The 27,246-nt window shown below is 31.9% G+C and overlaps 3 protein-coding genes and 1 pseudogene across 5 annotated transcripts; 2 read left to right on the top strand and 2 right to left on the bottom strand.

The window, feature by feature from the left end:
- The first annotated feature begins 1,397 nt into the window (after window positions 1-1,397).
- LOC114915027 (G-type lectin S-receptor-like serine/threonine-protein kinase At4g27290 pseudogene) lies at window positions 1,398-6,374 on the top strand (annotated as a pseudogene).
- Window positions 6,375-7,419: 1,045 nt separating this feature from the next.
- LOC109819023 (G-type lectin S-receptor-like serine/threonine-protein kinase SD1-1) lies at window positions 7,420-9,933 on the top strand. Of its 2 annotated transcripts, none has more exons than XM_029268974.2 (7): window positions 7,420-7,784; window positions 8,224-8,334; window positions 8,444-8,601; window positions 8,675-8,885; window positions 8,959-9,196; window positions 9,277-9,427; window positions 9,515-9,933. In XM_029268974.2, the coding sequence occupies exons 1-7, from the start codon at window positions 7,454-7,456 to the stop codon at window positions 9,821-9,823; spliced, it is 1,509 nt and encodes a 502-aa protein (XP_029124807.1). In that variant the 5' UTR covers window positions 7,420-7,453; the 3' UTR covers window positions 9,824-9,933. The 2 variants fall into 2 exon arrangements, with proteins under 2 accessions (XP_029124807.1, XP_029124801.1); XM_029268968.2 differs by having other exon boundaries at window positions 9,277-9,431; window positions 9,515-9,701.
- A 4,141-nt stretch (window positions 9,934-14,074) lies between these two features.
- LOC109819032 (calcium-binding protein KRP1) lies at window positions 14,075-14,428 on the bottom strand. The gene has a single exon (XM_020384607.3). It carries the CDS (start codon window positions 14,426-14,428, stop codon window positions 14,075-14,077), a length of 354 nt encoding a protein of 117 aa, XP_020240196.1.
- A 951-nt stretch (window positions 14,429-15,379) lies between these two features.
- LOC109819028 (G-type lectin S-receptor-like serine/threonine-protein kinase At4g27290) lies at window positions 15,380-19,830 on the bottom strand. Of its 2 annotated transcripts, none has more exons than XM_020384604.3 (7): window positions 18,365-19,824; window positions 17,265-17,390; window positions 17,015-17,154; window positions 16,726-16,936; window positions 16,399-16,636; window positions 16,166-16,316; window positions 15,380-16,048 (listed from the first exon to the last, which is right to left on the bottom strand). In XM_020384604.3, exons 1-7 carry the CDS (start codon window positions 19,638-19,640, stop codon window positions 15,749-15,751), a joined length of 2,442 nt encoding a protein of 813 aa, XP_020240193.1. In that variant the 5' UTR covers window positions 19,641-19,824; the 3' UTR covers window positions 15,380-15,748. The 2 variants fall into 2 exon arrangements, 1 of the variants encoding a protein (XP_020240193.1); XR_014428498.1 differs by having other exon boundaries at window positions 16,027-16,048; window positions 16,166-16,272; window positions 18,365-19,830.
- Window positions 19,831-27,246: the final 7,416 nt, after the last annotated feature.

Raw genomic sequence — 27,246 nt, forward strand, 5'->3', positions numbered from 1 at the left:
TTAAATATTTTTTTAAACTAAAATTAGTTTATAGATAAATTTAAAATCTTAAAAACTAATACGAGAGAACTTCTACAAATTATCTTATGTAAACCAATATAGCTTAAAGATAAGTTTATTTCATTTTTTCTCCTAATTTTTCTTCTATAAGTACTTATCTAAACAAACACTAACTAAATATGTTCCCATGAGATCAAAGTGGTGCATCTTGAGTCACTCTACTAGCAGTAGTGTCTTTAAACCTATATATAATAAAAAAATATTTAATTTTTTTAATTGAAATATAAACAAATTTTAACAAATTTAACTATTTAATATTCTTATTCCAAAAAATATTCTCAAGATAATAAATGGGAGTCCTATTAATAATAAGCATGATTAAAAATAATTTGAAATTATAATGTATGTTTTATATAAAATTGTAAAAATTAAATAAGTTCAATTAATCTTTTTATGTGTTAAAGTAGTTTTTTTTTTAATAAATAGATCGGAGGAGTATTAATTTTATGACTTTCTTAAATGGATTAGAAACCAGAAAATGAAAAGTCAAAAACTAGCAAATGTCGAACATGGAAATTATTCACTCACTACTACAAAATGTTACATATAGTAACATATAAAAAGTGTCACTATAGGTATAATATATGTAGGTATATGTCTATTTGACATATAGTTACACACAATTTTTGTGTTGATTTTGAATGAGATTTAACAACATATTTTGTGTGTCACTATAACCTATACCCACACTTTTTAATAATATACCAACATATATTGTAATTATTGTGTGGGTAAAAGTGATTTTTAGTGACATGTATAATGTCACTATAGGATGTATGTCACTATATGACAATTTTCTTGTAGGTACTTGATGATCATCTATTGTAGTATTAGCTAAAGTCCCCTCTATTTTTGGTAAATTAGCTAGATGAAAGAGAGAAATAAAAAAGAGAAATCAGAGAGAAAAGGTGTTAAATGTCTTTTAATTAATAGATTTAAATGAATGAAATAATAATATACACAAAATAAAAGTTGTCAAAAAAGAAAGACAAAAAAATTTAATTGTAGTTCGTTTACTTACGTTTATTTTACAACAATTAGTTAACTAAGTGATTATGACTCTTACAATCCTAATGAGCCACTCACAAATAGATTGATTTGTATTTATACAACAATTTTAAAGGAAAAACTAGGGTATTAGTATTTCGGTTGTTGTGTCTAAAGTCGCGGGTGAGGAATTTAAATAGTCTACAGTGGAGGAATTGGATAAAATTTTATGGTTGAAAAATGAGGAAAAGGAAGACTTGATATCTAAGACTTTAACTTGGTATTGGAAAGTTCTACTTCACCTATTCTCTACGAAACCTTTTTTCTATGGTGCTAAGTAGCTACTAAAGTGGACTCTAACATTAACATATAATAACAGTCTTCTTCAACAACAACTGCCACCAATAGTTAAGCATTTCAACATTTTTTATTACCCAATATGTCTCAAAGCAGTTTGTTTGATTTCATCTCATTTTATCATATGGTCTTGCAACGCAAAACCTTATCTTCCCTAATTTAGTAGTCATTTTATTGCTTTGAATACATAATGGTGCATAGCATCATAGTGTTATGTATTTGGTTCTTCTCTCTCTTCCACATGTTGAGAACATCCACTTCACTAGACAGTTTAGCAGTGAGTGAATCGATCAGAGACGGTGAGACTTTGGTTTCAGCAGGTGGAATTATTGAAGTGGGTTTCTTCAGTCCAGGAAATTCAACAAGAAGATATTTGGGTATATGGTACACAAATGTAAGCCCTTTAACAGTGGTGTGGGTGGCCAACAAAAATACACCTCTTGAGAATAAATCAGGAGTTCTCAAACTCAATGAAAAAGGGATTCTTGAGCTTCTTAATGGCACAAACAGCACCATTTGGTCATCCAATATGTCCACCAAAGCAGTGAATAATCCAATTGCTCATCTCTTGGATTCGGGAAATTTTGTGGTGAAATATGGACAGGAAAATAACGATGACAACATCTTGTGGCAGAGTTTTGATTATCCAGGTGATACATTGATGCCAGGAATGAAACTTGGATGGAACTTGGAGACTGGTCTAGAAACATTTCTATTATCTTGGAGAAGTGTTGATGATCCTGCTGAGGGAGAATATGCTATAAAAATTGATCTTAGAGGGTATCCTCAAATTATTAAATTCAAGGGGCCTGATATAGAATCGAGAGCAGGGTCATGGAATGGATTGTCTACAGTTGGAAATCCCGATCCGGGTTCAACTCGTTCACAAAATTTTGTGTTGAATGAAAAAGAGGTGTATTTTGAGTTCGAGCCTAGTAGAACAACCTTCAGCGTGTTGACACTGACACCTTCAGGCACACGACAGATTATGTTTTGGACAACTCAAAGAAGCACCCCGCAAGTTGTCTTGTCAAATGAGGACACAGATCAATGCCAGAGTTATGCCTTCTGTGGTGCAAATTCTATATGCGTTTATGATGGTAACGTTCCAAGTTGTGAATGTTGCGGAAACGTCTAGCAAATTTTAAACCAAAAGCAAAACAAGAAAGAAAGAACACCAAGAATTTAACGAGGTTCAGCCAATTATGCCTACTTCCTCGGACACTACCAAATATATTTCACTAAGAAATATTACAATAGAGAGAGAAGAGAAAACTACAAGCCTTAGAAGTTACAAATGAACTTGTAGTTGGGATGATTTCAAAGTGAAGGGAAGGGTTTCTATATATAGAACCTAAGGCACTACACATTCCCAAACCTATCCAATGTGGGACTAATTTGGCCACATCAAAAAAAACTTATTCGATGTGGGACTAAATTTGCCACACCATATTCAACAAATCTCCACCTTGGCAAATTTCATATTTTCAAATCTCTCATCTTTGATAGTGTCTACCAATGCAGTCTTCAAATTTTGATAATATTAATCAAGTCCAAACAGTGTTGGAACTTGATTGAATCTACTACCTTTGTCAATATATCAGCTGAATTCTCTGTGGTCCTTATCTTCTGGATAGCCACTCCACCTTCTTCGATAATCTCTCTTATGAAGTGGTAACGAACATCAATATGCTTCGTCCTTGCATGGTAAGTTTGATTCTTTGCCAACATGATTGCACTTTGACTATCACAATGCACCTTCACATGCTTTTGTAGAATTCCTAATTCACCAAGCAACCCTTGAAGCCAAATTGCTTCCTTCACAGCCTCTGTCAAAGCCATATACTCTGCCTCTGTTGTAGACAAAGCTACAGTTGACTGTAAAGTAGACCTCCAACATACCGGTGCTTTTGCCAAAGTAAAAACATAGCCAGTAGTTGATCGACGATTATCCAGATCTCCAGCATAGTTGGAATCACAATATCCAACCACATTTTGACCATCTTGTTCCTGCTGAAATACCAAACCAACATCTACAGTGTTCAGAATGTACCGTAGAATCCATTTCACAGCTTGCCAATGCTCTTTTCCTGGATTATGCATGTACCTGCTCACAACCCCTACTGCATAAGAAATGTCAGGCCTTGTACACACCATAGCATACATTAAGCTTCCAACAGCGCTAGCATATGGAACTTTAGACATGTAGGCTTTCTCTGCTGCATCTCTTGGAGATAAATTTGCACTGAGTTTAAAATGAGAAGCAAGTGGTGTACTAACAGGTTTGGATTCATCAGATATGCCAAAACGTTTTAGTACCCTTTTCAAATACTCTTTCTGAGTTAAACAAAGTCTTCCCAATTTTCTGTCTCTACTTATCTCCATGCCAAGAATCTTCTTTGCTTCACCAAGATCCTTCATTTCAAATTCACCATTTAATTGAGTTTTTAACTTCTCAATTTCCTCTTTGTTCTTGGAAGCAATCAACATATCATCAACATAAAGAAGAAGATATATAAAAGATCCATCATGCAGCTTGCGCAAATACACACAGTGATCGTACTTGCTCCTTGTGTACTTTTGCCTCAACATAAACTTGTCAAATCGTTTGTACCATTGTCTTGGTGATTGCTTCAATCCGTACAACGATTTTTCAAGTTTACAAAACATATTTTCTTTTCCAGCAACCTTGAACCCTTCAGGCTGAGTCATATAGATTTCCTCCTCCAAGTCTCCATGTAAAAATGCCGTCTTTACATCCATTTGAACCAGTTCCATATCCAATTGTGCCACCAAAGCCAACAGAACACGGATGGAAGAGTGTTTTACAACTGGAGAAAACACCTCATTGTAGTCAATTCCTTCCTTCTGAGCATAACCTTTGGCTACTAACCTTGCTTTGTAGCGCACTTCTGACTTGTCAGGAAATCCATCTTTCTTTGCATATACCCATTTGCACCCAATTGCTTTCTTTCCCTTTGGAAGATTTGCTAACTTCCAAGTCTGGTTCCTTCTAAGGGACTCCATTTCTTCGGACATGGCACTTCTCCACTTATCTTCTTCTGAACCTTTGACTGCTTCAATATAAGTGGTAGGAATATCATCACTTGCAACTGGAGATGCATAGGACACCATATCAACATAACGAGCAGGCATTATGGTTGTCCTCTTTGGCTTTCTTAATGCAATTGATTCAAGTTGCTGTGGAGGTTCTTGGATATGAACCTCTTCTTCATCTGACTCCTCATCTACCATAGGAGTTTTTTCTTCATCATTTGCTGGAAAAACAATCTTCCTTTCAAACTCCACCTGTTTTGGAGTACCATTCTTCTTTTGTTCTGTTGTCACCTTTCCCAACATGGTAGATTCATCAAAGGTGACATCCCTGCTAATGATTGTCTTCTTGGTCTCTAGGCACCAAAGACGATATCCTTTTACACCAGATGCAATCCCCAAGAAAATTGCTTTCTTTGCACGAGGATCCAATTTTGACTCCTTAACATGATAATAAGCAGTGCAGCCAAATACATGTAAGGAATCATAATCTGTAGCAGGTTTTCCGAACCATTTCTCTAGTGGTGTTTTGCCACCAATTGCACTTGATGGTAGGCGATTGATAAGATGACTCGCATATACAACAGCTTCAGCCCAAAACTGTTTGCCCAATCCAGCATTGGACAACATACACCGAACTTTCTCCAGCAATGTTCGATTCATGCGTTCTGCCACTCCATTTTGTTGTGGTGTGTGCTTGACTGTGAAGTGTCTGACAATGCCGCTTTCTTCGCAAGCCTTCTTAAATGGATCACTCGTGTACTCCCCACCATTGTCTGTTCGAAAATGCTTGATCTTTCGCCCAGTTTGGGTTTCCATCCTCTTTTTCCATTTAAGGAAAATTCCAAGCACCTCATCCTTAGTCTTTATTGCATACACCCAAATTCTCCGGGAAAAATCATCAACAAAGGTGACATAGTAGTGGTTTCCTGCCAATGATGCTGTTTTTGAAGGTCCCCACACATCAGAATGAACATAATCCAAAATACCTTTAGTATCATGGATAGCTGTTCCAAATTTCACCCTTGTCTTCTTCCCTTTGACACAATGCTCACAAAAGTCCAATTTGCAAGCCTGAATATTTTTCAACAATCCTTGTTTCATGAGTAAATTCAAGGATCTTTCACCAGCGTGTCCCAGCCGCATATGCCATAACTTGGCCGACTCCAACTCCTTCTCGTCACTGGATGCCACTGCTGCAGTTCCAATAATAGTAGTACCTTGGTAATAGTACAACCTATTATTTTTCCGAACTCCTTTCATTACCACCAGAGCTCCAGAGATTATCTTCATTACTCCACCTTCTGCGTGCACCATGAAACCCTTCTCTTCTAAGGCTCCCACAGAAATGAGATTTCTTGATAAACTCGGGACAAAACGAACATCCTTCAAAGTTCTGATTGCTCCATCACGATTCTTCAATCGAATAGAACCAATCCCATGTGTGGTAAGAGGAACATCATTTGCTGTATAAACAACTCCTTCTTCTAGTTCTCTGAAATCATAGAACCATTCTCGATTAGGACACATATGATTGCTGCATCCCGAATCAAGAATCCAAGCACTAGAAGAGCTGGTTGAACCAGAAACAGCAAGTGAATAATCTGAGTCATCAACATACTCAGCTACATTTGAATCTGCAACAGTCTTAGATTGACCTTTGTTTTTTAGTTTAGGACAATCTTTCTTCCAATGCCCCTTTTCTCGACAAAAGGCACACTCATCTTTCCCAACTTTAGCCTTCGACTTCGATCGCTTCTTCTTTCCTTTCGCCTGGATCACCGGACGTCCTCTTGCAACCAAAGCTTCATTAGCCTTCTCTGAGCTATCTTTTTTGTCTTTTCTCCTCAGTTCATAGCTGTATAGGGCTCCACAAACTTCATTTAGAGACACAGCAACCTTCCCATGGAGTAGAGTTGTTTCCAGAAACTCAAACTCTTCAGGAAGTGATCCCAACAACATTAGGGCAAGATCCTCATCTTCAAAAGTCACGTCCAGGTTTAACAAATCAGCAACAAGCTGATTAAAACTAGTGATGTGATCATTCATTGTGGCACCAGGAATGTAAGTGAACCGAAACAGCCTTTTCTTCATGTGAAGTTTATTCTGACTGCTTTTCTTCAAGAACTTTTCCTCCAACTCCGTCATCAACTTACTAGCAGAGGTCTCTTTGCAGAATGCATACTTCTGCTCTCTTGATAAGCATGACCTTATTGTACCACATGCCAATCGATTGAGGGTCTTCCAATCTTCCTCTCCCATACTTTCTGGTTTCTTTCCTTCAATTGTAATGTCTAGACCTTGCTGAAAAAGAGCATCTAGAACCTCACTTTGCCACATGCCGAAATGACCGCTGCCATCGAAAATCTCTACCATCAACCTTGGATTCCCACCAACAGCTCTTTTGAAAATGCTTGAAGAAGCATTCAAAGTTGATGATGTAATTCTAAGTGGATTTTCTTCGTTTGCCATCTCAGCTCAATTTGAACAGAGGTTTAAAATTTGCTAAATGTCAAATAATAAAAAATCCAGGATTAAGGAAAAATTTTCTGATGTGCCGACTATAGAATACCTACAGCGCACAGAGCATAGTGTTTTTTCCTTAAAATAACCTGGCTCTTGATACCAATTGTTGCGGAAACGTCTAGCAAATTTTAAACCAAAAGCAAAACAAGAAAGAAAGAACACCAAGAATTTAACGAGGTTCAGCCAATTATGCCTACTTCCTCGGACACTACCAAATATATTTCACTAAGAAATATTACAATAGAGAGAGAAGAGAAAACTACAAGCCTTAGAAGTTACAAATGAACTTGTAGTTGGGATGATTTCAAAGTGAAGGGAAGGGTTTCTATATATAGAACCTAAGGCACTACACATTCCCAAACCTATCCAATGTGGGACTAATTTGGCCACATCAAAAAAAACTTATTCGATGTGGGACTAAATTTGCCACACCATATTCAACAGTGAATGCCTGAGAGGGTATGTTCCCATGTATCATGATCAACGGAATACAGCAATTTGGTCCAACGGTTGTGTTCCAATGAATAAATCTAGTTGCAAAAACAGTTATACAGATGGCTTCTTCAAGTACACAAACATGAAATTGCCAGACACCTCTTCATCATGGTTTAGTAAGACCATGAACCTTGAAGAATGCAGGAAGTCGTGTCTTAAAAACTGTTCTTGTACAGCATATGCAAATTTAGATATCCGTGATGGAGGAAGTGGCTGTCTACTTTGGTTTAATACTCTAGTTGACATGATGAACTTCTCTCAAGAGGGACAAGACTTTTATATCAGACTCCCTGCTTCAGAATTAGGTACTGCATCAAATTTTGGATTTTGTTTTTGATTTTTGCCTTTGACTTCTTTGCTCTCTTTTCCCGTTTGATTTCTTGTTGAGTATTGCATAAGTCTAAGAGAAAAGGGTGGAGTAGGGTTAAGACTTAGGCCATGAAAAGTGAAAACATTCATAGGTGAGTAAAACAAACATTTTATTATTGCGGTTTGAAATGCCATGTCAAAGGGAGACAATAAATCAAACTAAGATCTGTGGTTTCAAGATTTTGCTGACAATTTCATAAAAAATTATTAGTAGAGTATGTTAATTATTATGACATTTATTTTTTAAATTAAATACAAGGTGTTTCTCCCGTACTCATATTAAATAAACAACCCTACACTCACTCTCTTCGTAGCTTCTGTTAATTGAGCTGTTTATTTTAAAGTTGGTGACTAATCAAGCTCTGTTTCTTTTAGATCATGGCGGCCACAGAAAAATCAAGATAAAGATAGTAGTAATCACTGTTGGTGTGACTATTTTTGGATTAATCAGCATATGTGCATGCATATTGATAAATAAAAATCCAGGTAAGTATATAGATATAATTTAGCATTTAATACAGGCAATTAGGCTGAATACAATATATGTGCATATTACGAGTCCATGTTTATACACTGTTATTTTCAAACCAATCAGGGGTTGCAAGAAAAATTTACAACAGGCATTACAAAAATATACTGAGGAAGGAAGACATTGATTTGCCAACTTTCAGTTTCTCAGTCTTAGCTAATGCCACTGAAAACTTTTCAACCAAAAACAAACTTGGAGAAGGTGGTTTTGGACCAGTATACAAGGTGATTAAGCAAACTAATATCCAGAACTTCTATTTTCCTTAAAAGCTTTCTAAATAAAGCAGAAATTTTTCAGGGCACACTGATAGATGGGAAAGAGTTAGCTGTGAAAAGGCTTTCAAAAGAATCTGGACAAGGGTTGGAAGAGTTCAAAAATGAAGTGGCATTGATTTCCAAACTTCAGCACCGTAATCTTGTAAAGCTTCTTGGTTGCTGCATTGAAGGAGAGGAAAAAATGCTGATTTATGAATACATGCCCAACCATAGCTTGGACTACTTTGTTTTTGGTAGGTCCCTTTACGATCTATTCCAATGCTTCTTAGCAAATGCTATGCTAAATATGTGAGTATTTTCTACTAGATGAAACCAAAAGGAAGTTGCTAGATTGGCACAAGCGTTTCAACATTATTAGTGGTATTGCTAGAGGACTTCTGTATCTTCATCAAGACTCTATGCTGAGAATTATTCATAGAGATTTAAAAACAAGCAATGTTTTACTAGATACAAATTTAAATCCCAAAATATCAGATTTTGGCTTGGCTAGATTATTTTTGGGAGATCAAGTTGAGGCAAAAACAAATAAGGTGGCTGGAACTTAGTAAGTTTCTATCTGATTATGATTCTTTGATATTGCAGAGTCAGTTTTTAATTATTTAACATGGAAAATTTAATTTTCAGTGGTTATATCCCTCCTGAGTATGCTGCACGTGGACACTTCTCAATGAAATCAGATGTTTTTAGTTATGGTGTGATAGTATTAGAGATTGTAAGTGGGAAGAAAAACAGGGAATTTTCAGACACAGAACACTGCAATAATCTCCTTGGACATGTATGTAAGCATATTGATATGACTATTTTGCTAAACAATATAAATTGAATTATTTGCAGCCAAGTAACTTAATTCTCACCATCTCAGGCATGGATATTATGGACCAAAGAGAGAGCACTGGAACTATTGGATGAATTGTTAGGAGAACAATGCTTGCCGTCTGAAGTCATACGATGCATACAAGTAGGCCTATTATGTGTGCAACAAAGACCAAAAGATAGACCAGATATGTCATCAGCGGTTTTAATGTTGAATGGTGATAAACTATTGCCAAAGCCAAAGGTTCCTGGTTTTTACACAGAAACAGATGTTAAACCTGAAACAAATTGTTCATCAGGAAATCACAAGTTGTTCTCAGTTAATGAAGTTTCCATCACAACGTTAGATGCAAGATAGGAAATGGAGGCAAGAAAATGTTAAGGCTTGGCTTGACCTTCGAATGTGGGATGTATCGGTTATTTGAACATGCATAATTTGTGAAAGTGATGTTACGAGCTTCAGCTTTATGTTTGTTTCATGCATCCAAATACACGTAACCAAAGAGTTCTACAACAGAGACAAAAATCGTTAATTGCAATTTGCAATAGAACATGGTTGTGAAGCTTTTCTGGTGCTGGATATCATGAAACAACCTATATCCCTCTAAGTTTGTTCAGCACTTCACAAAAAAGCAAAAAACTTAGAACTTTACGTCACAGAAACAGATGTTATTTCTAAGTGATATATATTTTTTAAAGCTATTTAAATAAGTTAGAAATAAAAGTGATTATTTTTCTAAAATTAGTTGAATCAAAACACGCACTAAGCCATCTAATTTTACTTGCTTCATACTGGCAAAAAATTTAGAAGTCTATTGCAGCTGTTTCGTGATCACAGTTGTAGCCTCATTCACTGCGATATAAAACTTTGCTGTTATACTATTCTCATATAAAGAAAAGTGTATTTACTGTTGTAGATAATGCTAACAGGTATATTCCGTTCTCACTTTTTTCCTTGTTTCAACTTTACACTCAAAATGCCGGTACCATTATCAGGAACATGACATTCACGCATCAAATATGTCTCAATCCGACAAAAGAAACTGATTTGATTCTCCTCACCTAAAAGCTTCAAAATATAAACACACAGATTAAAGAAAATGTGATTTTCACTTCCAACTTAATTAAAACTATGTATGAAGTTTAGTTTGGTTAATCAGACTTTGAATTATTGTAAATCCATTGATATTGAGTATCATTTATAAACTAGTGAACTAGTTAACCATTAATCACACCATAAGCACCAGTAACTCAATTGTCAATCTGCAACATATAAAACTACGCTCAATGGCCGTCTATCAATAGTAAATATTCATATATTAAGGATTTTAGGCCCAAGCACAAATTTCACGTTAAGTAAAAGTCTAAAATACAACATTACGCATAAATAATAAGAATATGATTGGAATGTAAGAAAAATAAAATCTTAACTTATAATAACATCTGTTGTAGTCATTATTATCAAATTATTAAATATCTAATAATATTTAGATATTTAAAGAAATAGAGATAGTTTTTCTAGTTTGTTTGTCAATTTTTAAGTCTATTAAACAATAAAATACCATAAACTTTTTACAGGTAAGATTAGAGATTTTCTATCTTATTATCATAAAAGTCTTTCATTAATTCCTTCATTAAAAACTAATAAAATGTGTTTATTATGACTCTTAATAATTCTGATTATTAATTTGTAATAGTTCCTTATTATCAAACAATTAATTAAATTAATGAGATATATAATTAAATTAAATATAAATAATATGAGTCACATAATGTTTTTTTTTTCTCAATATTCTCCCATTTGGCTCATACTCATTAGAGCCTTATCATCAACAACTAAATATGAACATTTAACTTGAAACTTGAAATTCTTCAAAACTATATTGAATTATCTTACATGAATCATGATGGCTGTGTTTCAAGATAAACATTTCCTTCCATATATTATAATGCATAATATTTTCTAATAACGTCCAAACTATAATGATTCAAATGAATCATATGTTTATATGACAAACTTAATATGTACAAAGTCATAAAATCAAAAAGACAAACTTTAATGCAAGTATTTGAGTATATGATCCTAAAATCCTGTAGCTAGTAATCTTATACTGGATCTTCGATTTTGCAACAATATATTCAATAGAGATTAACTCTCTTTTGATGTCTACTTTATATCAATTTATTTCTCTTGACTTTCACCTTTAATATTCTTCAAAAGAATAGTTAAACGAGAGTTCTTAATTAGTCTTCACTAAAATTGACAATTTTAAGACAAAAAAAATTATGCTTGTGATATAATTTCAACATCCAACAAATATTTTCTTTAAAGTGATATTCAAGAGTATCATATACTTCTTATTTTTTCAAATTTCTCTTGTCGATAATTCACTTTCACTATTTGACTTCCACTAACTTTTGGAATGTTTATATAGGATAATAAACTATATATCCTTTTTATAATATAATATTAATGGTATGATAATTCATAAATTAGTAAATTCAAAACTTTTAGTACAAAACACATACATGATTTACAAACTTTATATATGGAAAATAAATATCACAATAAAATACATCATGCTTATGGATATAGAAATATCTTAAATGACATTTAGTTCATAACTTTAATTAATTATTTCTTCCTTATAAAATAACTCTTTTGTAAAATTGTCTAGGATGCTATGGCTACTTCTAAACATGTAATTCTTATATTAATTCATGAATTAATCATTTATCATAATTTACAATATAAAAATTTACAAATTACATATATAATTGCAAAGTTTAAACATGATCACTCATTATTCATAATATGAGATAAATGTAAATTATGTATACATTTGTGAATCTGATGACATAAAACTTGCCTGTAGACTAAAACTTTACTCAATTTGATTATTCACATAACCTTATGATAAAACTATCAAATTATGCTTCTTTTCTTAATCCCTATGAGTAAATTAAGAAATATAATTTGATATTTTAACTTAATTGATTATACATATAACAATAATTCATGTGAGATAAACTTATTATATTTAAATATAATTAATCACAATATTATGTCTAATTCTTTACGTGATTTTAAGCAACAAACTATATAATTTAATTAATTAAAAATGTTCTAATTAATCAATAATTAATCAAAATTATAAGCATCACTAGACAAATATTCCTTATTTTTAGAAACTTTATGATTCTCGTAATCATCAAGATTTGAGACACATTATAACTCACAATTTGAATTGAAAATATGATAATTTTTGCTCAATACCAATTGTCATTATAAATTAAAATTAACAATTATAACTCAATTCAAATCATGAAAATAATCACGATAGTTTTAATTAATATAAATTAAAATTAAATTAAATTATAGCAATTAATGTGAGTTAAGACACAATCATCTTCTCAAAATTATAAACATATATGCACAATAAGGATTGGAACAATAATAACCCATCAACATCATGAATATATTCATTCCTGTGTATATTTTTATTTTATAAATCTATTCGATTAAAAAACATATCAATTATGAAAAAGAGATTAAATATAGAAGATGTATGCATTTAATTCAAATAATCCAATATAATTGAACTATAAATTTTAGACAATATATTAATCCATTCATTTAAAATAAAAATAATAGATCATTGATCATTAATACATATATGATTGTATCAGATATAACAATAATAGGTATATAATCAATTGTCTCAATAACAATTAATAGGTAATGACGATTCAATAAAAAAATATAATACTCGATAATTTAAATTAATAGTCAAAATAAAAATAAGTTGAATAATAATATTACAAAATAAGCTTTGATACCAAATGTAAGAAAAATAAAACCTTACTCTCTAACTTATAATACCGAAAATATATCTCTTGTAACTATCAAATTATTAAATATCTAATAATATTTAAATATTTAGAGAAATTAAGAGAATTCTTTTGATTTTTATCTTTCTTTTGATCTATTAGACAATAAAAGATACAACTTTTTTTTTTATAGACAACACTAAAAATCCTTTAACTTATTATTATAATAATTCTCTATTAAAAACTAATAAAATATGCTTAGATTCTTAATAATTCTTATTATTATTCTGTAATAATTTCTTATTATTAAATAATTAATTAGATTAATCAAGTAATTAAATCAAACATCATTGTGACTCATAATATGTTTTCCAACATGAAATATATTGATCTAGTGACTCGCAATCATGAGTGTTACAGTAAAATTATTAAGTAATCACTTTAAAAATTATATATAATTTCTAATTAACTATGTAAAAGAGCCCCCTGTCAAACAAAACTATGTATAAGAGTTTTGCTCAGTTTGTTGAACATGATGAGAAAGTAATATTTAATCATATGCTAAATGTAAAACTAATTTAATTTATAAAATAGTGTAAATAATAATCAAATTGAGTAATACTCTGGGTGTGAGTAAACAAATGAAAATCTATCTTTCTAGTTTCTCCTCACAAGTACTCAATAATAAGAGGTGGAACAATTTCAATTTCCAAAACTGAGAGGAGGAAACAGAAAGTGAAAACGAAAAAACAAAAGGACCAAACAAACAAAACAAACATCAACATTCAGGTTCTTGTTGCAGCACTTCCTCGAGCCACAGCTTAGACCCCTCCATGAGTTCAGGGCTCAACCTAAACATCAAAACGCAGAACTCCAACTGGCTCAGCGCCCCATCGCCGTCGAAATCGCCCTGCCGGAGCATAGAGCGGAGGTCCTCATCGGCGAGCCCATCCAGGCCCAACAAAGCGGCGTTCCTCTTGAGGCTCTCGAAGGTTATGAGGCCCGTGTGGGGGTCCTTGAGCAGGTTGAAGCCGTTGCAGAGCTCGTCGATGAGGCCGTCGCCGCCGAGCTTGTTGGCCATAAGGGGAAGGCAGTCTTGGAAATGGGGATGTGGGTTCTGTGATGATGCCATTACTTCCTGTTTATATACTCTGTTTCAAGCCTATTTCTATTCAATGTGGGACTTGTTTGAAGAGAGGGTGTAGAGGGGAATGGTATATGTAGGGAGAGGGGTTGATGGGGGAGGTTCCGAGAAAGAGAGGGCAATGAAATGCATTGATTGATGGAAGATAAGGGAATGAGGTGGAGATGAGGAAGAAGGTGGAGTTACTTGCCAAGGACTTTCGCAGAAGGTGGCACGAGGGTAGAATCGTCCACCAGCAAATTTGGAGATGCTTTGGTGTTCTTGTCTATTTGCTAGTTTCCGGCTTCTAGGGGACTGCAGAGTGTGGAGCGGCTCCAGGCTAATTAAAGTGGGACCCCATCATAATTTTATTTTAGGGTAATGTCTCTGTTCACAATGTTGTCTTTTAATGAGAAAAGATTAGAAGACCTCAACGCTCCAACCAACCATTTTAATAGCAATGCATTATAAAAAATATATTTAAAATAAAAATAAAAAATTAGATACAATTTCTTAATTTTATTTAACTTTGGTATTCAGTCAAAATATCTATACCAATATTAATAATTTATTAAACGATATAAATTATTACCACTTATAACAAATAAGATATATTTTCTTAAATGCTACTAGTATTTGTGATTATTATTCATTAAAATTGGATTTTTAATTGATGTAATTTTTCAATGCAAACTTTTATTTCTTAATTATTGTAATAAAATTATAATTATAATTATAATTAAAAAAGTTTCATACTTCAAATTAGTATTTTAGTATTTGTATTAATTATGTAAGATAAAGTAATTTGAAAACGTTTTGTACATCCTGTGCAAGTATTTATACTTGTTCAAGATTACAAAGAAATTTTGTCGATTGAATTCGATTTTCAACAATCAAATTGAATTTGATTATTTTTCTTTATCAAAATATTGAATCAAGAATTCGAAAGCTAAACGATACTAGCATACTATAACGCATAGTGGATTTTAATTGAGTCCTCCAATACTGTCATTTTGAAACAAAGTGAAACAATGTTATGATCGACTTCAAGTCCAAATACATTTCCAAAATACAAAAAAAAAAAAAAAAAAAATCCTTCAACAAATTTCACTGTCAACCCATGGTTCAGGATGAGGTCTTGAATTTAGCTTGGAAGAATTTTCAGGAACTGACAATTATTTTTGAAGAAAGAGGGATTTGATTCAAGTCATAGGTTGGATAAGAAAAATCAGATTTTAGGGACAATTCTATTTCTTCCACACATATAGTAGTACTTGTTGGGATTGGATGTAGGAAACTTTTGTATTTTCTGTACCATTTCAGCTTTCTTTATCTTGCCTCCAATGTGTTAGACATTTCATTGAGTGAATACGCTTCACAATTTCTTGAAGAAGAATCTGTGGTGGTTGAATTATCTGTGTAGAACCCAGGTTGACTTGGCTCAGGCAATATCTTTTCACCATTCAACATTAAAACTACTGAAGACATGTCTGGCCTATCCTCTGGTTTGTGTTGTACACATAACAAACCAATATGAATATATCTAAATATTTCAGATGGAACAATTGGATCATCCACTGACTCATCCACAAGTTTCATTGGCTTTTTCTCGATCCATAGTTTCCATGCCTGAAAATTACATGAAAAACATTATTTAGTGCAACTATTGAGTTCATTTTCCATATTGGAAACTACTAAACAATGCTCATTGTTTCAAGGAACAAAACATCATTATTCACAACTCACATGTCCAAGAAGATTTAGGTGATGGTGTGGTTCACAAAATCCCCTATTCTTCCTCCCACTGATTATCTCCAACACAATTACACCAAAGCTAAAGACATCAGATTTGACTGAAAAAGATCCATGTACAGCATATTCAGGAGGCATATAACCACTGTACAGAAAAACAAGAGACGAGATGATAAGCTAGAAACAGTTGTAAAAGGGGAAAGAGAAAACAACTATATAAAACTTACTATGTTCCCATCACTCTATTTGTGTTTGCTTCATCTTGATCTAGTCCAAATGCCCTAGCCATACCAAAATCTGATATTTTTGGGTTCATATTACTATCAAGAAGAACATTACTTGTCTTAAGGTCTCTGTGAATGATCTTTAGTCTAGAGTCTTGGTGAAGATAAAGAAGTCCTCGAGCAATTCCTCGGATAATTTCAAATCGTTTAGCCCAACCTAATAATGTGCATCTTTTTGAATCTGAGAAAAATCACTACCAAGTAAGCATGACAACTATTTGATAGAATTTTTAAAAAATTGGGAGGATTAGATTCTAACAAAGCACCAACCAAAAATAAAGTAGTCCAAACTTCTATTTGACATGAATTCATAAATCAACAACTTCTCATCTTGTTGAATGGAACAACCAAGAAGCTTTACAAGATTGCGGTGTTGAAGTTTTGCAATCAACATGACTTCATTTTTGAACTCATCCAAACCTTGTCTAGAAGTTTTAGAAAGCCTCTTAACTGCAATCTCTTGCCCATCTAGTAATATGCCCTAACATTATATAAATTTTGGAAATATTAAAATTATTTGCATGAAGAAGAATTCCTGAGTTAAGTTTAATTTTCATACCTTGTACACTGGTCCAAAGCCACCTTGTCCCAATTTGTTTCTCTCTGAGAAGTTATTTGTGGCATCGGAAATTAACATGAAGTCAAATATTGGTAAATCAATGTCACCATTCTTACTCTTGTTCTTCCAATAATTTGTTTCTGCAATGCACACAAATATTTTCAGATCTTCTGTTATCACATTTCATAAATGACCTTTTAAAAGTAAAATATACGAGAAAAGTTTCAATATTTAATTATCAGGAGTTCACCTCTGTGCTTGATTTTCTCCCCCCTAATCCAACATTTCAATCCTAATACTGCAATAGCAACGAGGAAAATAGCACAAGAACAACCAATAGCAATTCCTGCTATCTTCTTCCTTTTGAAGCGGTGATCTGAAATATTAAGAACATAATCAAGTAATAATTAACTCAGAAGAGTCACATGTTGGAGCATACACAAGAAATTAATACAATTAAAAACAGAAAAAGTAGCATATAGAACATCTGGTAGAGCTTATAAATGCCAGAAATGGATAAATGAAAGAGTGCAGAGTATTTTATAATGGAATTATAGAAGATAGGACTGTGAATTTCGAAATAATTTAGGGAAGAAATGGATAAATGAAAGAGTTCAGAGTATGAGAAGAAGGGCTAACATTCAATAGGCACCACTTTCTTAGTTTAAGTAAGGAACAATGCTACTTGGAAATTAAAAAGAAAAATCAGTTAAATTTAAACATATCACAAATCATTTTTAATTCCTTAATTTGAATTTGAGCTTAACTCAACCTCAAAAATTAACCCTTGATTATTTATATACATCTTTTTGGTTCATATTATTATTAATTGATATAAAATCTCTAAGACATACTTAATTTTGTCAAACCTACTCTAGAACATGTATGATACAATTAGCTACTTATTCAAAGGAATTTGCTTTTGAAAACTTGTACGTAGTTTGAGTATGACTCTATTTGGACTAGATGCGGCTTGAAGTATAACTAGGTGTGTCTTAAGCCCTAGATCAATCATTTTTTTTAACAATAAAAGAATGACATTTTTTTGCTGTAAATTTATATTTTTTTTGTGCATTTCTCAAAAAAGAATGTTATTCATATAATAATTTACACAATATTTTTTTTTATCTATCTCTATATCACATAATTTATTACTTCTATTTTTCTGTTTCTTTCTCCTAGTTATATAATTTAGGATACGAATAACATTTCTCTTTTGAAAAAAAAAAAGGTGTTTTTTCTACATTTTAGCATTTTGCTTAAGAAGCCTCAAGTACCACTACCAGAATGACAAGTTAGTATGAAAAAGTAATAGATTGATTGAAGAGATAATGGGAAAATAAACAATACCTTGTAACTCTGATGCTGCAACTGAAGTCACTCGTAGATAAAAATCTTGTCCACCTTTTGAAAGTGCTCTCATGTCAACAATATTAAAAAACCAAAGCAAGCAACCACTTCCCGTGCCACTAATATTCAATTGAGCATATGCAGTACAAGAGCAATTGCTCAAACACAATTTCTCACATTCCTGAAGACTAACTGTCTCATCATACCAAGATGAAGATGTATCTGGCAATTTCATTCTCTCGTACTTCTGAAATGTGTCTCCCTTATCACAGCCTAGAGGAGTAGTTCTAGCACAAGCTGAATCTGTAAAGTTGGATTTGAATCCTCTCAAGCACTCACAATGTTTAGTTGGTCCAACTAAACAAATATTATTTGGACCACACAAGTCATATGTCTCACACACATCAAACGAACCAGGGAATTGCATATCCCATTTTTTATTCTGATATGACCATATTAAACGTACTTGATATCCATCTGGGCTCAATCTGCTTCTAAGTAAAGTTGAACTATTCAAGGATTGAATCTCATAGAAGACCCCTTGTTGATTCATAACAAAAAGGGATTTGGTGAATTGGTCAGTTATTTCTTCGGGTAGTCCTGTGACACTAAGGCCATTCCATGACCCTGCTCTATATGCTGTTTTCTTACTGTCCTCATTTGTAATAACTAATTGAGGAAGGCCATGAGTATCAACACCAAATGAAAATTTACCTGGAGTAGGATCTTCCCAGGATTTCCATGATCTAAGAGTGCGATTCTGACCCGTTTTTAAGTCCCTTCCAAGTTTCATTCCTGGAAGTAAAGTGTCATCAGGGTAATCAAAGCTTTGCCACACAAGGTTTTTAAGTCCATCTTTCACAACCATGTTTCCTGATTCCAACAGCTGCACCACAACTGGTTTGTTTGGTTGTGCCAACGATGCGTTTGAGGACCATATTGTTGCTCCTGTACCATCCTTGATACTAAGAAGGCCTTGATCACCATCTAATTCTAAGACTCCAGAGTAGTCATTTAGTGGTGCTCCTTTGTTGGCTACCCAAACAACTGTTATGGGAGATATGTTTTTGTACCAAATTCCGAGGTAACGGTTGTTTGAATTTCCTGGGGTGAAGAAACCTGCTTCAAAGGTTCCTTTTGTTGAAACAAGAGTTTCATTTTCATTCTTACCATCTTTGATGACGGCTTGGGTTGGAGTAGTCATGTCCAACGTGGAGGACATGGTTATCAAGGAGAGAAACAAAATGCACACACCAAGCATTTCAAAGCTTTGCATTGATTTTGGTACGGTTTCTTTCTTAAACAAAGTGGTTGTGGTGCTATTCTGATGCCTATCCTGACCAAGTGTGGTGTTGATCCTAGTGCCTATGGTTAGTTAAAACCAAAGGGGGAAGAGAGAAACCTTCCAAGGAGTGCTGCATGTAGTCAAGGTCATGAAAATTCAAAAAGTGATGAATGTGTTGGTTTGTGGTTATGACTAACTATACAGTACGATTAGGGTGCCAATGGACCCCGTGGAAGCAAGTAATAGTAAATCCGTCACAGCCTTGCTAGATGAAAATTAGCTCCCATACTCACTTCATATCCGTGCGAATATCCATTAAGCGAGTATCCATGAATTTCTTGAATACCTACCGATATCCATGGATATTTATAAATTTTTAAGAAATTAAAAAATTATATTACAAATAATTTTAAGTTTATATTTAATGTCATTGAAATATTAAAAATAAAAATTTAATGTTAATTTTGAACTTGTATTTAATGTTAATTTTATTGAAATAATAATAAAAATACAAGATAATCAATAACTTAAAATACATTAATCTCACCAGTAAGTGAAAGTCTCATATCACAAAGATGTGAGAGTGTAGTTTTAAGGTTATGTGATACAAGGATAATTATGATATTTAAGAAATATTATTAAACGGGTATCCGCGGGTATAAATATCATTATACCTGCCCTCGCCCAGTTTATAAACGGGTAAAAAATCATACCCATTATTCACGGGTACCCAATTAACCTATCAATTTATTATCTATAACGAATTTTACCCGCAAATACGCATGAGTGCAGATATTTTTGCCATCCCTAAGTACTATCCACTATTCAATGAACAACTTTGGTGGCAATATTAATGGTTAGATTGTCACTGATGATGACATGAGGTATTGTTATTTAGAAAATGTCAAGCAAGAATATTCAAAAGGTGACGACTGTGTTGGTTTGTGGCTATAAACATACCGTACGATGAACGATACAACGCACTACTTTGATGACAATATTAATGGTGAGATTGTTACTGACAATGACATGAGTCTTGTTATTTAGAAAATTTCAACTTGCAAATTTTACTGGGGTAGTGGAGGCAATTGAAACATGATCAAGTCACCAAGCTATCGTAACTCACTGCTTAAAGTCATAAGAGTTTTGCAATAAGAAAAATGCTTGACTTAGATATAGCTTTCTAAACTTTTTACAAAATGTTAAATTGCACAACAAATATAGGGACAGAAAGAGAACAAAGAAGCTCATTACAAAAAAACAAAGTATAAAAGCAAAGTGTACAAAATGATAAAATAAAATAGAATAATAAGAATAATTGAAGTAAGGTGCATACTCTGGTAGTTTTAGAGATATATGAGTGGGAAATATGCTATACACCAAGGAGCTGGAAGTTCAAATGGCTCAAGTCTTTAGACTCCTTCATTGTAATGATGAAGTTTGAATCCCTACCTCGATCTACATACGAGAAATTACTCATATTACATATATTAAAAAATGGGTTAATTTCTTTTAAAAGAACTTTGGGTTAATATTGACCGAATTCGCGACACTTGTAGAAACTATTTATCAAAAATGGATTTGTTTTTAAACATATTATTCCATTTGTCTCAAAATGATTGCCAATTTTGAGTGCTTTATACATAACGAGAAAAAATAATAAATAAATGAGAGTGATAATTTTAATCAATTAATTTTATTCAATTTTACCAAAAATAATAAATATGAGAAAGAACTTTATTAAGGGTATAAAGAAAAAAAAACATAATTAAGTTACCTAAAAAGTTAAAATGATAATTACTTTGTGACAATTATTTTAGCAGTGAGTATTAAATTGTGGTTGTTTTGACTGTTTAATCTATAAAAAGTTAATCAAATTAATATTCTTTTTTGAGTCTTTTGACTGTTGAATCAATAAAACGTTAATTAAATTAATATTTTTTATGCCATGTTATGTTTTTTCTTTTTCTAAATTTGAAAAGAAGATATACGTGGTGTTGTTCACGTAGCATACGCTATTATGAATGACCGAATTGCAACACTTTTACAAATTATTTATACAAATGGACTTGTTACTAACTAAAGTAGAGTTAATTTTGTAAGGAAAAAAAAAAAAGTAAAGTTAATTTCACCTTTGACATATCACTAAAGTGAAGTTAATTTGACCGTTGAACATTAAAGCGTTGGTATAGGATAACAAACCTATACCAAATAAATCTCAGTATGTGTCTAATATATTTTTTTTTTAATTTGATGAAGAATATTTAATTTGAATAGAGATTGATACAGTAATATTTAATTTATTAAATTATATATGGGAACAAAAATAAATATATATTTATTTGTCTCTATTCATGTATGTTTTCACTTTAAATTTTAAAAAATTTAATTTAATTTTTTTAAAATTTACTTGATATTTGCATAATTCTTACTCAATTTTAAATTTATGTTAAATGCAACTTAATCAATATAGTTTTATAATTTCTACATCATGTTAGAATTTTTTTATATATATTTTTGCAAAAATAAATTTTAATTAATTTTTAGAGAGACACGTTTATACGATACTTAACAAGGACAAGAATGAGACACAAATCTCATACCTGTTAAATATAGAGATGAAAATAAGCATAGGCTATGAACTTGAAAATGAAGATGAAGATATTAAAATCTGCATTGACCATGTCTCATTTTGTTGTCATTTTTCATGCACATCATTTTTTATAATATTGAAAAAAAATCTAAATGGTGCTTCTTATTCCTATTATTATTATCGTTGATAAATGGATATTTATAGTACTTTTTTTTATTATTACAATTAGTATTTTAGCCTGCTTTTAAGTTAAATATTTATTATATATAACTAAAATTTATAATAAATCATATACACAAATAAGTATTATGTTAGAATATCTAAGTTATATTTAAAATTTATATAAATAGATGTTTTAAATATATAAAATATATTTTAGATTTATGATAAATAATTAAATTATAACACAATATTAATTTTACTTATTGATAATTTATTTTTAAAATATTAAATTTTAATTCATAAAAATTATGATAAATAAAAATCAGATAAAAAATTTAAAAAAATCTTTAAAAACTTTATATTTAATAATTTTAATATAAAGTTATTGAGCTGTGTAACACACAGTAAAAGTTACACCGGTGTTATTTGAACCCTCCTATATATATATATATTTACATGAAATAACAAAATATGTTTAAAATAAATCATATTAATAAAAAAAAATATAAAGACTGTAATTAACACCCATTCAAAATGTGTGCGCGAGTGTGTTAGAAAATTTATTGTAAAAAACAATTAGTTACTAACAAACTCCTCTCTCTGTTGTTTCTCATTATGTAATAGCCCCCCACAAGTTGAGGGTTGGTAGATGTCTGCCATCCCAAGCTTGACCACCAACCATTGAAAGTGAACAAAATGTAGTCCCTTCTTGAAAATGCTTATTGTCTAATCAAGAGAAGTAATTGGTAATAACCTCATGAGACCATTTATCAACTTTTCCTTTACTACATGACAATGCATCTCTAGGTATTTAGTGTGTTCATGAAAAATCAGGTTAGTTGTTATGTATAAAGCTTTTTTATTATCATAATAAATGAGAAACTATTTTTCACATTGGACATGCAACTCTTGGAGGAGTTAGTGCAACCATTGGAGCTCACATAAAACATATGTGAATGCTCTATATTCTGCTTATGAAGAGGAGTGAGGAACAATAATTTTTTTCTTGACACGCCAACAAAATAGCGAATCTCCAAGGTAGAAACAACAACCACTTACTGATCTCATAGAGTCAATGCACCTGCCTCAATCAACATGAGTAAAACATGATAAATGAAGTGTGGAAAATCGAAGAAAAAATAATCCCTTTCCAGGTGTTCCTTTCAAGTAACGAAGCACATGTTGAGTAGTTTGGCAGTGTTCAGTAGTTGAAGTCGAGTGTCAGGATCAAAAGGAGTACTAGCTAGTTTGCTGCCTAAGACTCCTACATCATGAATTAGATCAAGATAATATTGTATTTGGTAAAGAGATATGCCTCGAGGAGAGTGAGCCCAAGCCCGAAAAGTATTTAAGAATACCAAGGTCTTTGATCCCAAATTGCTTGTCAACTATGTTTTTGATTGAGTTGATAACAACTATAAAGTTACCCACCAATACAATGTCATCAACATACATTACCAATGTTGTGAAGTTATGCTCAGTCACTAGGGTGAACAAGGGATGATCAACAATTGCCTGCTAAAAGTTGAATAAACAAGATGAATAGTCATTCATACCACTTGCAGCTAGCCTATTTTAAATCGTATAAAGACATTTAATTTGCATACCATATTATTTTTGACTCATTGAGCTCCTTGAGGAATTTCCCTATAAACATCTTCCTTGAGTTGACCATGAAAGAACACATTATTCACATTAAGTTGATGGATAAACCATCTTTTGATCGAGGCAAGAGCAAGCAATACAAGAGAATTGTGGTTAAATTTGCCAATAGAGAAAAAGTGTCATACAAGTTTCCACTAAACACAAAAATAACATCCATTATTTTGAACATTTGTTGTAGTATATAATCAGTATAAATCGATTTGATCCCTATATTATGGTTGATTTATACATATGTTTCAATTTTGTCCACATACGGTACAAACAAAGTCCTAGAGGAGAATCAACATAGTTGTTCACTTTAAGGGTCAACTTTTCAAGATGGGTTTTCAACAAATTAGGCTTTCAAAACACCATAACACAATATCCAGACAATGGAATTAGCAACTTTTTAAAACTTTTTCTCTAATCCTAAATGGTCATCACAACTTAATAACATCATGCCTAAATGCTTGAAACATTCTCAGCATTCATTATCTCAACAACATAACAACTCATCATATATTCAACACAACTGCACACTCAACATACAACTCTACAACTCTCAACACACACCTCAACTCATATTCAATTTCTCAACTAACAACTCATAACACAATTAACATTTATCATTTATTCATTTAGCAACTAAATCAACAAATATTCAACACTTAATTCAATTATATCAACATGCTTTTCTTCAGCAATTAGTGCCTATAGTGCCACACATCCAGTGCTTGATGCAATTCAAGCAGGGAGCTTTCTACCTTACCCATAAATATTACGTAACCCTTGCCCAATTGGCATCCATCATCATCCAGACATAGAGCTTTGACTTGGCCATGTTGGGTGCCACTCAACTTTGGGTTTGACATCACCAAGTCAAAGAACTCCCAACATTTTCATGCTCGGTGTCATTTGAATCACGCTCAGTGCCATGCCAACTTGAGACGAGTTTCTCTCCTTAAACTTGATGCCACTGATCTTGCATGTGCCCAACATGATCGAGACAGAGAGCCTCACATTAGAATGATACTCGATGCCACAAAGGTGTGCCTAGTACGATATCAAAATTTTGCATCAGCAAAACCTAATTTAAACATATAACCTAAAATCCAACAAAGATACCACACCTACAACACAAAAATATACCCCATACATGTTATATACAACTCATATACAACAACATTTTCAACAATTTTCATCTTCATGAAGCGAAACCTCAACTCTTTTTTGCAATCCACTTCGATTGACCAACTCAACCATGAATCTCAATGGAATTTCATGTAACATACAACTTAGAGACAAAATTCAAAAATCATCAGGTCTAACTTCCCTTATCTTAGGTAACTTGGGACCGAGGTAGAAGAGAAGAAATATCAACAATCCACAACATTGCTCTGATGAATCAACCATAAGATTCTTACTACTCTTGACCTGAATCTAACAACAACACAACTCTAATGAGAATCAAAGAAAGAAAAGGAGGGGATTGAGAGGAAAAAAAACTCATGAACTGAAAACCTTTTCTCTAGACTTTTGAGGGAAATAAGTTTATGAGACTCTATACAAAATAAAAACCTTATATATTCTTCCCTTTGGGATCAAATCAAATCTCTGACTAGAGAAAATCCCTCAACACTACAAGAACTCTTAAAGGATTCTCAAACTCTAGAGTCTCTCAGCATAGATTAACAACTCAACTTAACAACATAAAATGACTAGGAATAATTATAACACTATCACAACTTACAATGTTACAAGAGATGCTCAAGGATTTACAACAATCATCTTCATGAAACACCTATAGAAAGAAGCTTGAAGATTCAAAAAGAATAGAGAATTTTCAATTGTAAAATTTCATATTCATTCTTTTCGTAAAAGACATTGTACTTAAATTGGTTGTATTATGTTTTGGTAGTAAGATGAAAAACAACAAAGTGATTTTTCAACTTTAATTTTGTATTATTGCTTTGAGCATGAAGAGATTTGATTGTAAAAAAACTTTGGTTATTAAAGTATAAAAAGGCTTCATATTTAAAGAATACTTGGATAGTTGCTTGAGAGACAAGTCAAAGAACACTTAGGTTGAGACAGAAGTAACTTGTAAAAGAATATTTGTATATTTGTAAAAGATAATGAAGCTTGATCGAGTTGATTAAGAATCGGACACAATCTTGGTGGTTAAAATGAACCAGTATAAAATATTATGCGTTCTTTTCTTTTATCTTTCCGTCTACACTCATAAGGTTTGGATATTATTTCACGGTTAGATTTTTTTTATTGACACTATTCGACCTTTCCTTCTAGTCTCTTTCTTTTCTTCACAAAAATAATGGACCAAAATCATAGAATTGTATATTTGAGAAATTAAAATTGTACAATAACAATACATAAAGAATCAAAATGCATTTAAGTCAAAAATTTATTAAATAGTATTAGATATGAAAGGTTTAATTGCTTAAGAATACATAATAGACGCAATTGAAAAAATATACTTGTATGTCATTGTAAAAGCTAAAATATACATTTATTAGTGTAGTTAGCAATGCAATATAAGAAGATATATTTAAATTTTGAAAAAACCTATATTTATTTTATGTATATTATATATAACATATAAACTAAATATGCACATATCTTTTAAATTAAAATTTTATAAACATTCAACATATATTCATTTTATTTTAAAATAATAATATAATTTAATGTGTTACATTAATTATTAATTATAGCCCAAATATAAAACTTAAATATAATTGATGAAAGAATGATATGCAATTGACAAGTATATCAATTGTCCTAGAGAGTAAAGAGGATAGAAGTTCAAGTATCAAATCCACATAGACTTGAATTTATAATTGATTAATATAATTTTGGTACTAAACAGATAAATAAAAGGAATTTAAAATTATTTAGAAAGAAATATGAAAATTTATAGAAAAACATATGAAAAGAAATAAAGAATTTTAATTTATATAATGATAAGATTAGTTAGAGATTGATTTCACTAACCTTCTCCATGTAAATCATCTCCAATTTTCATTCAATATTAGAAATTATACAATTAATTCAATAGCCCACAATTATATTTAAATCCTAATTCTTCAAGTGAGAAATTCTAAGAAGTTTAAGAGAAATATCAATTCCATGTTAATTTTTGTTAAACAGTTCTACATTAAGATTAAGGACTAAAAGTCG

This window comes from Cajanus cajan, chromosome 8, assembly GCF_000230855.2.
Source record: "Cajanus cajan strain Asha chromosome 8, NIPB_CcT2T_4, whole genome shotgun sequence".
NCBI lineage: Eukaryota > Viridiplantae > Streptophyta > Magnoliopsida > Fabales > Fabaceae > Cajanus > Cajanus cajan.

Coding starts and splice junctions, on each gene's coding strand:
- LOC109819023 (XM_029268974.2), top strand. CDS start 7,454: ATGTATCATGATCAACGGAATACAGCAATTTGGTCCAACGGTTGTGTT. Junction 7,785..8,223: donor ACTCCCTGCTTCAGAATTAG/GTACTGCATCAA, acceptor TGTTTCTTTTAG/ATCATGGCGGCCACAGAAAA. Junction 8,602..8,674: donor GTTTTGGACCAGTATACAAG/GTGATTAAGCAA, acceptor GAAATTTTTCAG/GGCACACTGATAGATGGGAA.
- LOC109819032 (XM_020384607.3), bottom strand. CDS start 14,428: ATGGCATCATCACAGAACCCACATCCCCATTTCCAAGACTGCCTTCCC.
- LOC109819028 (XM_020384604.3), bottom strand. CDS start 19,640: ATGCAAAGCTTTGAAATGCTTGGTGTGTGCATTTTGTTTCTCTCCTTG. Junction 16,937..17,014: donor GCTTTGGACCAGTGTACAAG/GTATGAAAATTA, acceptor ATATAATGTTAG/GGCATATTACTAGATGGGCA. Junction 16,049..16,165: donor ACCTAAATCTTCTTGGACAT/GTGAGTTGTGAA, acceptor TGTAATTTTCAG/GCATGGAAACTATGGATCGA.